The 17,515-nt window shown below is 40.4% G+C and overlaps 1 protein-coding gene across 2 annotated transcripts in view; it reads left to right on the forward strand.

Annotated features, from left to right (window-relative positions):
• Positions 1-519: 519 nt before the first annotated feature.
• The window catches only part of enkd1 (enkurin domain containing 1), a 22,258-nt gene continuing 5,262 nt past the window's right edge, over positions 520-17,515 (forward strand). The window contains exons 1-8 of one of the 2 annotated variants that reach the window (XM_043681578.1): positions 520-605; positions 3,270-3,363; positions 4,567-4,791; positions 6,598-6,770; positions 11,450-11,599; positions 11,851-12,020; positions 12,662-12,798; positions 16,144-16,315. In XM_043681578.1, coding sequence (XP_043537513.1) covers positions 552-605; positions 3,270-3,363; positions 4,567-4,791; positions 6,598-6,770; positions 11,450-11,599; positions 11,851-12,020; positions 12,662-12,798; positions 16,144-16,304 — 1,164 coding nt within the window. In that variant the 5' untranslated portion in view covers positions 520-551 and the 3' untranslated portion in view covers positions 16,305-16,315. Of the gene's footprint in view, positions 606-923; positions 949-3,269; positions 3,364-4,566; positions 4,792-6,597; positions 6,771-11,449; positions 11,600-11,850; positions 12,021-12,661; positions 12,799-16,143; positions 16,316-17,515 lie in introns of those variants that run through there. The other variant, XM_043681579.1, reaches the window with a different exon arrangement.

Raw genomic sequence — 17,515 nt, forward strand, 5'->3', positions numbered from 1 at the left:
TAATATAACTTCTTCTGAGTGTGCTGAGAAATGAATGTTTGGGCATGGGAGAGCTCTGCATTTCAAAGGTCTTCCGAAAATGCCTTTTTCCTCAGACGGTAGGGTCAAAAAAGTGTATGCCTTTGGAGAACGTGAGAGATGAAGGAATATCGGGAGGTGAAATTAACGAACAGTGTCTGAAATACAGTGAGCATTTCCTTGTCACTGACGGTGAGACTCAATGAGTATTAATTATCCCCATAATGATGTTCAATACTATGCACTGATATTCACAGTGAAATTTGATACATAACACCCTGATGTTGACAATCAAACTCAACACTCTATATGCTGATGTTTGCAGTCACACTCGGTATAACACTCTGATATTGACAGTGAAGCTCAGTATGCTGGTATTCACAGTGAGACTCGGAATAAGACCCCGATTGTCACACAGAAACTCAATGAATATGTCATGGGATTTTGACACTCAGAGGCGGAACCAGCCAGTGTTACCGAATGTGTTCGGACCACGTGAGGGACGCGGTTGCCACGGTGACGGAGGTGATGTAATGACGCTGCGTCGGCGTGTGCGACGCCGTGGACCGTTGGAAAGCTGGAAGAAGGTAAGCGAGCGGCTGTCGCGCTGATGGGCTCCTAATCCCAGCTCGGGGTGGTCCTGGTTGTTGGTGATTCCTTTCGGGCTTACACTGAAGGACCATGACTTATTCCAGCCTGCTCCTCCCCAAGCAGACTGAACTCCGAGCCTGGATACAGCTGATTGCAACTTGACTCCATAATGATACACTGGATTTTGACAATGCTCGGTTTTGTCCCACAAACCCCCCCCCCCCCCCCCCCGCCCCCCCACAACCACTGCAAAAGTGCGTCCAAGTCGAATAACCCCTGTACTGATTCTGACCAGAAACCAACTTGGGCCCAGGCTTTTAGTCTCAGCTGTCAAACAGGGTAAGAAGAATGGCTTCTTAAACTGTGTTGTCCAAGGCCCCTTATGAGGGAAAAATGACCCTTTGAACTATCCATCGGTTCTACCTACCCACAGTCCTTACCACCGCAAAAACGCTTATCAAAATCAATGGTAAGAATTACACTTCTTCTGATGAGATGCCAATGAGGAGACATGCAGAACCATACAAGAAAGCTGCATTCGGACCTCATACAGCTATTTCCCCTTGTCATTGAGCCACACAAATGTTGAAAGTTCTAGTTCTTTGTTGACATAAGTTGGGCTTATAAAACTAGTTGTTGCATTTTGTGATTTGTGCATGGAGCTGGTCTGGTTGCCGGATGTTGTTAACTCATGTGACCTCAGCCGTAGTGTTGCATGTCAGTCACTTGCATTTTCAGCTACAGTAGTTAGTGGATCAAATGCATTTATGTTGACAACCAGTGGCGTGGGACTGTACTTTGAGAACCACTGCTCTATAAGGACTTTCTGGGGAGGAAATCACATTAAATTTCAGGGTGGTGCAGATTATCTAGGCCTTTGGATTAAACAAAGCCACTTTAGTAGTTAAAGGATAGTTCAGAATATTGTTTAAAGTAGATTGTCAAATTAAAGTAAAAGATTTGTAGATACATAAGCAATGGCAAAACTGTGGAAAAGGAATTGCCTCTCAAGGAATAAAATAGCATTGGAAAACATTCCTGTTGTGGCAAAGTAATGAAGTAAAGATTAGATTCAAAGAAGCAGCTTTCAATGTTACCAAAAAGGGTGTTGTGAGCCAGAGGATTTTAAAAATCAAGAAAACCTGACCAAAAAAATGAGATAATGAGGATGAAAGAACAGGAGGAAGCCAGCAAGAAAATAGATAGTCAAAGCTTTTCTGAGAACTTATAAGAAAGGAATTAGTGGAATTAAAATTGACCCATGGAGGCAAAGGCAGGAGAAATTACAAGTGAAAATAACAATATGTCAGATATTAGGTCAAGAAATAATTCTTTATAATGTCATAATGGATACGCTAAGAAAAATAATCATTATTTGGGAACTGAACATTTAATGACAGTAAGGAATTAAATTCAAATTGTGAAGTTGTCATAAGGTTTAAAAAGAGGAGCTGCAAAATTATTAGAAGCATTGGTTTTGATTTTCCAGTATTGTTAGATTTTAGGAGAAAGTGAGGACTGCAGATGCTGGAGATGTGCATTGAGAGTGTGGTGCTGGAAAAGCACAGCAGGTCAGGTCGCATCAGAGGAGCAGGAGAATCGATGTTTCGGGCATAAGCCCTTCAACAGGAATCAGATATTAGGACTGTCCCCATGGATTGGCAAGTAGTAAATATGACTCTGCTATTCAGGAAGGGCAAGAGAGAGAAAACTTCAAATTAAAGGCAAACCAGGTGTATTAACTGTCGCTCCAAATTGATCCATTGACATTTTAGATCCAGAGACAAATCAAAAATGATCAATAACTGATAGATTAAGAGTTAAGGAGACTCAAAGGAATTTTAGTGTGATGTTCATGTGCACAAATAAAAGTTAGTTGACAGATTTTAGAATTAATTTAACAACATTAATAGAATCATTCTCTAAAGTTAGCATAATGAGGAATAGTAGTAAAGACCTCACTCAAAGTATTGTATTCAATTTTGGGCCCTGTACCTCAGGCAAGATTTAAACTCTGTGGAATTACCTCAAATTTACAGCGCAGTATTTTTCAGGTCATTAAACCCAATTGGTTCACATTGATGTTTCTGCTCCACATCACCCTTCTTCCACCTGTCAACTTATCAGTGTAATTTTCTATTCCTTTCTCCCTCACATATGTGATTGGCTTTCTCTCAAACATATCTCTGCTATTCAACTTAATAATTTCTTGTGATTTCAAGTTTCACCTCTGAGTACATAAGTTTTTCCTGAATCTCTTATTGGATTTAAATTAGTAACAAGTTGGTTGATCCAATAAGGTTGCTTCAGGGAATCTATTGTGCCTATTGGGCAACTCAGAACAAGAAGGCATGACCTTAAAATTACAGCATTTGGATGGGAAATCGGGTTATATGAAGTGTTGAATAAGTCTGCAGTTTTGTTCGCCTTTTTGAAATTCAATTGTAATTTTCAACACAGAAATTGGAGTTTTCTTTTGTAAGCCAAGGTTTTCAAGTGATATAAAACAAACGGGAAAATGAGTTGAGGTACAGTTCAGACATGATCCAAATTAATGGTGGGACAGGCTTGAAGGACTGATGACCTCCTTCTGCTCCTGTGATGCTCCTTTCCTTTTTAAATTAAATTATTTTGACATAGCTCTGTTACTGTATTACCAGGAAGCAAAGATGTCTGAGGGTCCGTCCAAGATATCTGGTCCCATTCCACCAGACCCAACACTATTCCCAGATTTCTACAAGCGTCCAATGTCAGGTGAGGTTTTACCTTTTTGTTTCCAGTGAAGTGCTTTCCATCTTCCTTTTGTGTTATTCTCATCTGAGAGGAAACAAAGTTGAAAGAAGTGTTTCTGCATGCAATGATTCTTGCCCTTTTGCCCATTCTATGCAATGGCTTAAGGTAGTCTGAAAGAACAAATTTAAACAAGAAATAACTTTTCCTAGCTACATTTGAAATAGAGTAATTGTGCAGGTACAGTATATTTGTAGAAACATGGGAAAGTAACCAATTGGAATCTAATTGAGAGCTTCATGGTGTTGTTATAGATACAATGATTGGACACCCTATTAATACTAGGCTGAAATTCAGTCGAGAACTAAGTGCAAGTAATTGGGTGAGTGAAGATTCATATTCAGTAATTACTCCCCCAGTGTTGAATATTTCACAATATCTAATTAATAACAAATATGGTTTCAATTTTTATAATCTGATTCTGATTTTTTCGTTAGTTTAGTACTATTCCTAAAAATGACGGTTGCATAGGATGAAAGAGTAAAGGTGCTAATTGTTTTATCATTAATTATCCTGAATAGGGTTTGTTGTACAGATGGTGAGTGATCTTTGGGAGGTTTGTGATAAGACTCTTAACACACTTGGAGGATATCTTGAAACATAACTATTTAAACAATTGTTTAACTGAGAATATGATAACCTTGAAACAAATGTTGGGCACTTTGCAATTTGACATTGAAAATTTTGCTCCTCTTTCTCCTCAGATGAGAGTCAAATTTACCCAGTGTTGTTCTATGCCTGCAAAACTGAGCTCAGTAAAGAAGGAGAAAGTGAGGACTGCAGATGCTAGAGATCAGAGCTTAAAAATGTGTTGCTAGAAAAGCGCAGCAGGTCAAGCAGCATCCATGGAACAGGAGAATCAACGTTTTGGGTATAAGCCCTTCTTCAGGGCTTATTCCTGAAGAAGGGGTTATGCCCGAAACGTCGATTCTCCTGTTCCTTTGATGCTGCCTGACCTGCTGCGCTTTTCCAGCAACACATTTTTAAGCTCAGTAAAGAAGGGAAAAGATATTGATGGTTTTCATTTCTTGTAATTGTTCAGTTACAATTTTGGAAGCTGACACGATCAATTCAGCATTAAGATCCTCATGGCTGAATGATCAATTTACAGGTTGTATATACTGACAAATATGTCTAATTGTTTTTGTCTTCTGTTTTTCACTGCAGCTCGGGGTCGGCTAGAAGGGAATAGCTTAAAACTAGACTTCCTTTTGGGACCATTAGCCCCTGATCCCACCTTGTACCCCTCATGCTACAGTGCCCGCCCATCGCGGCCAGGCCCACGTGTGCGTTCAAATGCCAGAGAGATCCTGGAGAGAGGGCAAAAGGGCTCTGTCGGCATGCTGCTGCAGCTGGAAGGAGCATCGTTATATCGACCGTTGTCACCAAAAAGTAAATGATCTTTGTAGTGTGTTGTTGTTTCTGTGGAATGACTTTGCTGATGAGTAAGCATCTGTCAGGATTGGAATCTTGCTAAGCCAAAGCTAAAATTAAAATTCTGGAACTAGGTGGAGATACTGCATTGATGTGTTATATTTCGATGGTAAGCTCTACATTTCGTTTGAGACTCTTGGCAGCCATTGTTCAGTTGATTTGACTAGCTTCACAACAGGCTACCTAGACCCTAACCACTGAAATTCCCTCTTTAAACCTAATTTTCCCTTCTCTCAATACTGATCATGTTCACTGAGGTGAGTAAAAGATGGTGTTGACTGATTCTCAGTTGAATGGAATAAAAGACTACCTTTGGCAAATGAGGAGCCAGTTTTGCAGTGATGATTTCAAGGTATTTTTGGTTTTGACTATTGTGCCTTGACTCTGATACCAATTGAAAACAATATATCTCTCTTTTACTGACCTCATTGATCATGATCAGTACTGGGAGAAGGGAAAATTAGGTTTAAAGAGGGAATATCAGTGGTTAGGATTGAGGTAGCCTGTTGTGAAGCTAGTCAAATCGGGGGTGCACAAACAGCCAGAATTGGAGGAGCACACAAATAAGGAGCGATGAAATGATGTATTTTGCGAGGAATATTGAGGAAGGACAATATAAGCTAAAGATTGCAGTTTTAAGGGAACTGTAGGAGCAGAAAGAGTGGAAATCTGTGCAGATATCACTGAAGGTGGTGTGGCAGGTTGAAAAAGTGGTACAGAGGTGTTGGGCTTTATAAAGAGAGGCATCGAACACAATGGAAAAGAAGTTCATGGAACTTATTCAAAACAGAGTTTGAACTTCGAAAGGAATGCTGTGAGGAGAATAGAATATCAAAGTAGGTATGTTTTGCGAAGTTTTAAGGGCACTGAAAAAACCATATCTGGAGTATTGTATGTAGTCGTCTTATTTAAGAAGGGACATAATTGTTTTATAAGCAATTCAGAGAAGATCCATTTAATTTATTTCTGCTTATGAGGACAAGTTTGAGGGGTTGGATCTTTATCCACTGGAATTTAGACGAATGAGGAGAGATCCTGAGTGAACTTGACAGGGTGGATGCTAAAAGGATAATTTGAAAGGATAATTGCAAGAAAGACTAGAACGAAGGGACACAATAAGGAGTCACATATTTCTGACAGATGAGAATATTTTTATATTAGAGGATTGTGAATCTGTGGAATTCTCTTCTCTCGAGTGTGGCGAAGGCAGAAATACTGCAGTTTTAGAACTGAGGGACATGGAATTCTTTTTTGTTCAGAATCTAAGAGTATTGGGGTTGACAGGAAATTGGAGTTGAGGCATTGCTGAGATCATGCATGATCTTAACGAATGGAGAACCAGCCTCCAGGAACTAAGCAGTTTACTCTTCCTTAATTATAGTTTCTGTCATTTTGTTTGAAAGGTCACTAGCCCTTAACATGAAGATATGTACAAACTTACATGAAAAATGGTCACAATCAACATTTAGTTTGTTAATTTGATGATGTGCAGATGTTGGTTTTGGACTGGGGTGGATACAGTCAGAAGTCACATGACACCAGTTTATAGTCCAACGAAGTGACTTCACCTGATGAAGGAGCAGCACTCTACAAGCTTGTGATTTCAAATAAACCAGTTGAACTCTGACTTGGTATTGTGTGACTTCTGACGTTGTTAATTTGATGTCATGAACATCAGTAGACCTCATAATGCTTTTTTTTCCTCATTTTTCCAGATATTCTGGACTCAGACTTCAATTCACAGGAATCTTGTTTCTGTTTTAGAGAAAGAATTGAAAGATCATGAAAAGGAGAATGTGAGGCGCATACGGGAAATTCAGAAGAAATGCAGGGAGAAGGACCAAGAGCGAGAACTGAGTGGCCCCAAACCTGTTAAAGCGCTGTGGAAGTCCCAGAAATATGAATCCATTCCTTCAAAAGTGATGGCACAGTTACAGGTAGATTTGGGCGAGCAATGAAGACAATACTGTGTTGTTAGCAAAATATTGGGATGGTTTTCTCATGACTTCAGGACAAAAGCATGAGATAGTTAGGACTAACTTGCAAAACTGTTTTCTGTATGGAACACTGCTTATTTTCAGCCAGAATTATGAACGTGCCTCTCAACTTGGTTGCAATACTTCTGTGGCTAAATAGACTCATTATTACAATTCACTCAAGAGGAGTGGCTCCTTGAGTACAGTTAAAAAGAACATCTGGAGTGTTTAGTGGAGAAATTGGATAACACAGTTCTATTTTGAAAAGAAAATTCAGTAAAATCTGTAAATACAGAGCAGATAAGGCTGTATTACTTGAGGAACAGAAGTTGAAATGTGTTTAGGTTCTAAGATCCTTTTATCATAATTGTAAGAGGTGAAAAGTTGATTGATTGACCCAGTTTTTCACAAATGCTGCTTGACTCCTGAGGACTGTATTTTGTTACATTTGCAGATTTCCACTACCTGCAGGATTTTGCAGATGTTTTGTAGTTTCTTTTAGTGTGCTTGTTAATTTTCTTTTCATTCATCTGTGGAAAGTGGGCAATGCTGGCTTGCCAGTGTTTATTGCCTGTCCCAAGTTGCCCTTGAGAAGCTGGTGATGTGCCATCTTTTTCAAAATTGCAGTCCACCTGCTGTGGTTGACTCACAATACCATTAGTGGGGGGAATTCCAGGATTTTGACCCAGTGACCGTGAAGGAACAGCAATATATTTCCAAGTCAGGATGGTGAGTTGTTTGGAGAAGAACATGAAGTGAGTGGTGTTCCATTTTCTATGCTGCCCTTGTCCTTTGATTAAAGTTAAAAACTGGACTATAACCTGGTGTTGTGTGATTGTTAACTTTGTACACCCCAGTCCAACTCTGACATCTCCAAATCTTGCCGTTTTGAGGTGGACATGGTTGGAAGGTGTTGTCTGAGGATCTTTGAATTTCTACAGCACATCTTGCAGATAGTAGCAGCAGCGTGTACTGAGTGCCAGTGGTGGAAGGAGTTGTTACTTGTGAATGTAGTGCCAATCAACTGGGCTGTTGTATCCTGGATAGTGTCAAACATCTTGAGTGTTGTTGGAGCTGCAGCAATCCAGACAAGTGAGGTGTATTCCAACACACTCCTGACTTGTGTGTCATTGATAGTGCACAGGCTTTGGGGAGTCGAGAGGTGAGTTACTCACCACAGAATTCCTAGCCTCTGACCTGCTCTTGTAATCATGTGTTTATGCGGTGAGCATAGTTGATTTCTGGTCAATTGTGACCCTGAGAATGTTGATAATGGGGGATTCAGTGATGTTAAAGGGTGATGGTTAGATTGTCTCTTACTGGTGATGGTCATAGCCTGGAATTTGTGTGAATGTTATTGCCGCTGGTCAGTCCAAGCCTGGATATTGTCCAGATATTGTTGCATTTGAACATGGACTGCTTCAGTATCTGAGGAGTCGCCAGTGGTGCTGAACAATGCAATCATTGGTGAATATCTCCACTTCTGACCTCATGGTGGAGGGAAGGTGAAGCAGCTGAAGATAGTTGGGCCTAGGATGCTACCTTCAAAGACTCCTGCAGAAAGTCCGGAGCTGAGATTCCTGACCTCCAATAATCACCACCATCTTCCTATGTGCCAGGTATGACTCCAACCAGTGGAGGGATTTGCCCCCTGGATATCCATTGATTCTAGTTTTGCTAGGGCTCTTTGATGTCATATGCAGTCAAATGGAGCCTTGATGTTACTACTGTTGCCTTACCTTTGGAATTCAGTTCTTTTGTCCATGTTTGAGCCACGGCTGTAATGTGGTCAGGAGCTGAGTGACCTGGCAGAAGCCAAAGTGGGCGTTGCTGAGCAGGTGCTGCTTGATAGCACTGCTGATGACACCTTTGCTGGGGCACTAATTAACTGGATTGGATTTATTCTGCTTTTTATGTACAGGACATTGCTGGGTGAATTTTCTACATTGTTGGGTAAATGCCAGTAATAATAGCAAATAAATTAATCTGGACTTAACTGCAAAATTCTTCATAAGTTTACTTGCCATGAAAATGGTGCGAAATATTCAGTCATGTTTCGAAAGCAATTCTGACATTTTGCTTGAAACTTTTGAAACCATATTGACATTTCTTTCTTTTCTATGTTACAACATGTTGTTTTCAAATTTGTGAACAGACATTTTTGTATGCTGATTTTTCTTTTATCCCTGAATAATCTTGTTAGCTGCAAGAAAGCTTGTCCTTCTCTTTCCTGCCATCATGGGGAGAATCCTCCAACTTTGTAGAACCAGGAACAAAGGGATTAATGGACAGCAAGTGTTACTTCTGTTTTCCCTTTTTAGATTATAGAGTCATAGAATTATAGAGTCCGACAGTAGGGAGATAGGCCCTTTGGCCCAAACTGGTCTTCACTGACCTAAATGTCCATCAAAGCTAACCCCATTTCCCTGCACTGGCCCCATATCCTTGTGCAACTTTCCTATCCATGTATTTATCCAAATGCCTTTTTAATGTTGTGAATGCACCTGCCTCCTCCACTTCTGCTGGCAGCTCATTACATATGCATTCCACACTCTGCTTAAAAATGTTATCCCTCAGATTCCCTTTTATTCTTTCCCCTCTAACCTTCAACTAATGTCCTCTAGTTGTCGATGCCTCAGCCCTGGGAGAAAGACTGAGTGCATTCACTCTGTCCATGCCTCTCATGATTTTATACGCCAATATAAGGTTTCCCCTCTGCCTCTTATGCTGTGAAGAAAAAAAGTCCTTGCTTGTCCAACCTCTCCCTATAACTCAGACCACTGAGACCAGGCAACATCCTTGTAAACTTCTTCTGCACTCTGCAGTTTAATAACATTCTTTCTATAGCAAGGTGACCTAAACTGAAACAATACTCCAAGTGTGGCCTCACCAACGTGGTGTACAACTGCAACATAACTTGCCAACCTTTTATACTCCAATCCCTGACCGATGTAGGTCAGTGTGCCTGTGATTGAATTTTGCCCCTTCCTCTGTCCTGCTTGAGGAAATTGTCCTGAACACACTTAACAAATTTCACCCCATCTAAGCCCTTACCGCTCTGGCAATCCCAGTCTATGTTAGGAAATTTAGGAGGAAATCCCCTCCTATGACAATCCCAGTCTCCCTGCCATATTTTTCCTCTAATTCCCATTGATTATTTGGGGACCTATAGTACAACCCCAATAACGTCACCATCCCCTTCTTATTTCTTAGCTCCACCCACAAAGCCTCACTTGATGATTCTTCAGTTATTTCATCTCTGATTACTACTGTGCTACTAGCTTTAATCAAAAATGCAACTCCCCCTGACCTCTTTCGACCACCTCTGACCTGCCTAAAACACCTATACCCTGGTACATTCAGCTGCCAGTCCTGTCCTTCCCTTAGTCAAGTTTCTGTAATGGCGATAATATCCCAGTCCCACATACCTATCCTTGCCTTGTGTTCATCTGCCTTAGATGCAGTTTAACCCAACAGGCATTCCTTACTCCCTATTCTGTTCCAGTCTGACCTGTCTCTTCACTTTACTGTTTCTGATTACTATATGTGGTCTATTTCTGATTATGTGGTCACACAAAGCAGTGAGCCTATACAGTTACTGCCTTTGCTGTTGAATTCCTGTATCGCTGGACATCAGAGTGCATCTGGGAATGAACTGCCAGAGGAAGTGGTGGAGACTCGTACAATTGCAACATTTAAAAGACATCTGGATGGGTATATGAATAGGAAGGGTTTGGAGGGATATGGGCTGGGTGCTGGAAGGTGGGACGAGATTGGGTTGGGATATCTGGTCGGTATGGACGAGTTGGACTAAAGGGTCTGTTTCCGTGCTGTACATCTCTATGACTCTAATTGACAGTTTTTATTTTACTTTTCAAAAGTGAAATTTAAGTGTTGACCATTTTATTTGGAGCCAATTGAATTTCCTCCATACAATGACAGAACTGCATCTCTCCCATCTCTTAATTTCCTCCTCCAGGATGAGATACAGTTGTGGAAAATACTGTGGATGTTGTAAATCTGACAGTGTCACTGGATAGAGTTAATGTTTTGAATCTGATAGGATTTTTCTTCAGAACTGAAAAGGGTTAGAAAATGATGGTTTTTCTCTTGATGGCAAAGGGGGAAAAGGGAGTAAGGGAAACAGATTGTGATGGTCCCAAAACACAGCACTAGGGTCCCAGGTTCGATTCCAGCCTCAGGCGACTGTCTGTGTGGAGTTTGCACATTCTCCCCATGTCTGTGTGGGTTTCCTCCCACAGTCCGAAGATGTGCAGGATAGGTGAATTGGCCATGCTAAATTGCCCGTCGTGTTAAGTGCATTAGTCAGGGGTAAATGTAGGGGAATGGGTCTGGGTGGGTTGCTCTTCGGACGGTCAGTGTGGGCCGAAGGGCCTGTTTCCACACTGTAGGGAATCTAATCTAATCTAAAAAAGCAAAAGACAATGGGGTTACTCATGGTGCTGAAGGAGAGATTAAAATGTGAACTTGACATAAATACTTGTATGGAAATGAGTCCATTGTGCTGCAGATCCATTAGCTTTGTAATGTATTGCTAGATTTTCTAAAGCACAGAATGGAGGCATGCTCTTTTGCTTCTTTTCCATTTTCTTTTTAAATCGTTTGCTGTTTATCCTTAGGAGAGTTCACCCCCTCAACATTCTGAAAGTCAGCATTATCTTAAAGCACACTCAAGATGTGGGACAGGCATTTGCCCAAAGCGATCCTTGTCACCTAGTCCACCAAAATCAGAGACTTGTGCTGAAATCGCAGAAAGCGATAACAGAGAGGTGAGAATAGACTTGTCCAAACTCACTTTCTGCACTAACGTAACATTCATGGTCGCACTTCCAAAATATTTCATTGTGTAGAGCGTCCTAAAGCCACCAAAGCCATTATTGTATAAATGCAAGTTTTTTACTTCGTGCACTTTATGATGTATCAATTCAGATTTCCTTATTTTAATTGTCCACTTTTTTTCTTAAATTTATTTTAAATGTAAATGATCAATTATTAATCTCCTTGTTGTTTTCTTTTCAAGATTCAAGTCAAAGGTGTTAATATTGATTTTGTGAGGCATAATGCTCAGAATGCAAGGAGAATGCCAGTGCGACGCTCCAAATCTCTGCAGTCACTTGCAGAAGTGCTTGATAGGAAAGAGAAGGAACAGCAGGAATATATAAGCAAGAACAAAGGCCAGCTTCCTCAGTAGTAAGCAGGGACTATTGGTATATTATAAACCTTACTGATCCTTTTTTTTCTCCCCCTCTCATCTTTTGCAATCATTTATTTAAACCAGTCCATTACTACTGCAGCACTGTGTGCATTTTTTTAATTCTAGAGACATTCTTGTCTTATCTTAAACTTCCATCTCTGGAACCATCAACATTTCTCCGTTTTATGCCGTCTTTGTCATAGTTCTTCTTAAATTTTGGAGACCCTCTAAAACTTGAAATCCAATTTTTTAGATGTGCTTTCTGTCTCTGCATCTCAATATGTTAAAATTAAACTTAATGTAGAGTTTCTTTCTCTGTCTTATCCTCAGAGGTTCAATTCTCTCTGGCTTTCTTCCCTTCTGTGGTCTGCAAGCCTTTAACTCCAGGTTGACATTTGTTTATCACTAGTTCCTGATGTACCTTGTTTGCGCTTTTATTGATTTTCCATTTTGATTGTGATCTTTAGCCTTGGTTTTTCTCATTTGAAGGACAGAGTTATGAGTTGTTGTAACATGCACCACATATTGTTGAATTGCGTGCTTTACCTATCTCCCTGTATTTTTCGCTTTTAATTGAATTTTTCTTTTTCCTAGTTTTCGGTTGAGGATACTTAATTCATATTTTGACTGTTTTCAGTTTGATTGATCGGAGAAATCAATGGCGTAAAGAGGAAGAGGAACGAAAGAAGAATATCCCTGATCCGAGCATGCCTCCTGGACATACTAGGATGCCAGAGAATGAACGTTTGGAAACACTTCATTCCCTGCAACAAAGTATGTGTGATAGGCTCGTTCTGATTTAATGGCAATCAATCAACCTAAAGTTGGTTAATCAATCTGTATTTTTTCATCAATTTCCTAAGCATGCACTGCTCTGCAAATTTGCTGCTTGTTCTTCAATCGTTAATGTAATAATTAGTTCACTTTTAAAAACCAGAGTTAGTTTCCAGTAGTTGCAGTTGTGGAATTTATAGTGATTTATGAGACAATTGCTGCTCATATGATATAAATGGTTCAGAGACCATCAAATAATATGAGCTTAGAGTTCTCCAGCTGTTGTTGTAACTTAATGTGAGTGCAATATCTGCACCATGAAGCACATAAATATTTCATGTGAACATCCAGGACCATGAGTTTTAGGGGTCTGTCATTACTGGAATCCTGTTGTTTGAACATTTATTTCGGATACTCCTGTGTGACACCCATTGATGAAACTGATATATTTGCTATCTTTTTAAAATTTACTGATCAGTTCTTGTTAAAGCTCTCGAAGGCAGGAGACATTTTCTCCTGCAGATATACCAACTATTAAGGTAAAAAAGCTGTGTGAGTTTGACTCGCTGTTTGATACACCTGTGAAGAATTATTTCAAAAACTACACATCCAAATGCAGTTGGAAAGACAGTTGAGGAGCAGAGCACATTTTGCTCCCATACTATTTGCGAGTTTGCAGCTTTCATCTGGTCCATATGCTTGTTCAGCACCGATCCAAACTTTATATGTCACTGGACCTGACCTCCCATCAACCATGCCCCGAACCCATGCAGGGGGATTCCCATGGCTTGTACACCAAACTTTGTCCCCTTAAGTAAACTCTCTTATTGGACCCTTGTGTCTGGCATTGGCATTCCTGATGCCATTTCAAACTGCTCCTCCCTCCCCCATGCACCAGTCCAGGAAGGTCAGATTTATATGGTGCAGCAAGTCTGCCTGAGCTAACACTGTATATGCGTGAGAGTTGGTCCAATAATTAAATAGGAGCTGGGACAGTTTGGTATCTAGTGAAGTTGGACACTGTTTCTTTAAGCCTGCCTTCAAAGTTTGGAGTGTTCTTTCTGCCAGACCATTGGATTGATGGTATGGAGCTGTCCTTATATGACTCATAACATTTGACTTTAGGAAATACTCAAATTCTCTGCCGGTAAAGGATGGCCTCTTTTCTGTGACACAACACTTCTTGGAATCCGTATATTACAAAAGATGCACACAGTTTTTCTATTGTTGTTCCTGTATTTAACAAATTAACTCAGTGCACATCCAACCATTGTGAATGCCCATTCACAAAGAATAAGAACATTGAGCTCACAAAAGGACCTGCACAGTCGATGTGTAACTGAGTCCAGAGTTTACCTGGCCAATTCCACGAATATGGAGGAGCTGTGGGCAGTAATTTTTGTCTTTGTTTGCACTCTGGGCACTGCCCTACCAACGCAGCTATGTCTGCATCCAATCCTGACCACCAGACCTGTCGTCAGCATATTCATTTTGGAAACTCCTGGGTGACCCTGGTGGGGTTCAACCAGTATCTGGCTGTGACCTTTTTTCAAGACTATCACTCTTGCTCTTCATATTAATAATATGCCATCCTCTATTGTGATCTGGTCTCTCCAGGTCCAAAAAGGTTTCAGTTGTTGTGACAGCCGTTTAGTTTCTCTCATCACCAGCTATTTCAGTTTTGCCTTGCCTTTTGCAAACCAAGTCTGATACTGTCAGCTGTGAATGGATGTGTATTTAGAAAATTTCAAACCATTACGGACTCCTGCAGTAGTCGATCAGCCAGCGGGAGGCAGCTCACTACATCTGCATTTGCAACCTGTCCTCCTAGATGGTGTTCCAAGTTGTAATTATTCGTGTTTTGAATTCATATCCACTGTTGAATTCATCCTGAAGCTATGTGTGGCACTGCCTAGTCCTCTTTAAGTCGACCTAGCAGGGATGTGTAGTCAATTGTTGTTACAAAACTGCATCGAACAAGTGAGGAGAATTTGGCCTTTTGGTTGCTGACACTAATTTTTCAGTTAATTTCTTGAAAAGCTTTAAAAGCTATTTTAATAGACAATAGTAATTAAGTGCAGAATCAGAATTTCAATTTTTCATCATTAAGCTTTTGGTCTGTGAAATCTCTGACATAATGGTTGCTGTAATTACTTTTGTCTGATAACTAATAGTCTTCTGTTATGGTCAACCTTTTGACAGGTCTTGCAGGAACAGTGTCTTTTATTTACTTGATAAAAATTAGGACCGAAAAAGAGAGTGTTTGTTTGTTTTTTAAAAAACAGTGGTTCTAGTTTTGAAAAACAAGTATCCCAACACCCATCATGTAAACAATTATTTGAATTAGCACTATTTGCAAAGTTGCAGACAATCTGGCACCAAGGATGAAGGTTTTGCTGGCAACAAGAAATAGAATGGTTTATGGACTAGTGACAAATTAATAATAGAAATGTTTTTGCCTGCCAACGACTGTACCATTGGTTCTGAGGTAAGTGAACAGCTTGAAGGCAGGAATAAGTTGGAGAGAGGGAGAAAGTTGTTCAATTCTTCCCCAGTTCAGGACTGGTATCTTTGTTGTCTGCGGTCATAACTCCATGTAAACCTAAAGAAAAAAACTTCTCTTTTGCAATAGTTGTTTTATTCTCTGACTTTTAATTGTGAAGATAACAATTTTGTTTTTATAAGTGTACAAACCCCTTTTTTTAATTCTCTCACTAACCACTGAAAGAAACCAGAAAAATAAAATTCAGTGGACACTGAAAAATTATAAGGATTATCTCAACAGCAGAACTTGGGAACAAAGACTACTGAACTGTCTTTGTAGTTTTTTCCCCTTTGTCCATAATTTACCCTGTCTGTCTGTTTCTGTGTAAGGAGGAATTTATAAGGGAATTAGAGTTTGAATAAGTTTTGTACGTCAAAGGCTTACAATTGTTTACATGTAGCTAGAGTCTAATTACTTGTAATATCTATCGATTCTTGTTCAGTTCAGAAATGTATTCCATGTTTTCTCTCAGCGAGGGTCTCGAAAGTCAGGTCAGTTCGGGAACTTTGCATACTTTTTGAAATCTTCAATTTTTGTCATGACTCTGGGAATAGTGGTACTTGATTTCCAATGCACAGTGAGTTGTAACAATTGCCTCACTGTTTCCACTGCTGACAACAAATATTTTTACGTGTAATTAGTCTTGTGTATTTCCATCATTTTCCAAGGAGTGATATGAGGGAATAATTAAACATATTTGAAGCTGGTGTCTTATCAGTGAGATTGAACAATGATATTTGCAATGTATTATAACTACACTTTTTTAAGCTTATTTGGTTTGATCTGTTACCACTCCTCAGCCCAACAACAACTGACCAAGCAACTGTTGATGTTCCCTGTAAGAGTGGATACCATTGGCATGCGGAATCGACGGACCGACCTTGAAAAGAAGTTGGCTGAAATTGAAGAAGCCATTAAAATTTTTTCACGGCCAAAAGTTTTCATCAAAACCAATGACTGAGCAACTCAGAGGTAAAATTTGGCTATTGCATTGACTCTGTAGGAGAATATTTTATTTCTTACTTGAGATAACAGTTTTGAGCAACGTGGTTATGACCTGGAAGGGGGACTGTGTTGAGGTGTGTAATACCAAAGGTGAATCAACAGCTCTTCCACTCATAACAGTTAAAGTATCAAGATCAGCATAGGATGCATAGTGTCTCAGTGGTTCAAAGTGGCTTATCTGATGCCAGATCGTTCGTGGTCTGTGCTGAGTTAGCAGTACGGTCAATCCTAGTAGACTTATAATCAACATATGGAATTGGTGTAAAAAGATATGATGGAAAGACTGGATTAAGCTTGATTGCAATGTGCTCTGCAGTCAACTGTCCTTCATTACCAAGACTCAGGTCCATATGATTGCATGTAGGGAGCTGTTCGGTGGATTAACCATTCATGCAACTGTATCTCAGTCAAGAGTTTGTGAGTTTTGAGATGATTTGCAGCTCAAGTTGAGGTTCTGGATGGAGGTTTGCTCGCTGAGCTGGAACGTTCATTTTCAGATGTTTCGTCACCATACTAGGTAACAGGATGACCTCCCAGAGAAAAGCCATAAGTCAGTTCTCTGGCACTGAACCTGACACTGTGGCGAAGAAGGGAAGGGGGCAGAATAGAAAAGTACTCATGGTAGGGGACTCGATAGTTAGGGGAATCGACAGGAGATTTTGTGGTCAGGATCGGGATTCCCGGAAGGTATGTTGCCTCCTTGGTGCCAGGGTTCGGGACATCTCCGATCAGGTGTATAAGGTTCTAAAAAGGGAGGGCGAACAGCCAGAAATCATGTTACATATTGGCACTAATGATATAGCCAGGAAAAGGATCGAGGATATACAAAGTGATTTCAGGGAGTTAGGATGGAAGCTGCAAAGCAGGACGAACAATTAGTGTTCTCTAGTTTACTACCGGTGCCACGAGATAGCAAGGTGAGGAACAGGGAGTGGTGCGCAGCTTAACACGTGACTGCACAGCTGGTGTAGGAGGGAGGGCTTCAGATATGTAGATAATTTGGGATGCCTTCTGGGGAAGGTGGGACTTGTACAAGAAGGACAGGTTGCATCTGAACTGGAAGGGGACCAATGTCCTGGGTGGAAGGTTTGCTGGAGTAGTTCAGGGTTTAAACTAGTATGTCAGGGGGGTGGGAACCTGAGCTGTATACCGGAGGTGAGAGTTGAT

This window comes from Chiloscyllium plagiosum, chromosome 42, assembly GCF_004010195.1.
Source record: "Chiloscyllium plagiosum isolate BGI_BamShark_2017 chromosome 42, ASM401019v2, whole genome shotgun sequence".
NCBI lineage: Eukaryota > Metazoa > Chordata > Chondrichthyes > Orectolobiformes > Hemiscylliidae > Chiloscyllium > Chiloscyllium plagiosum.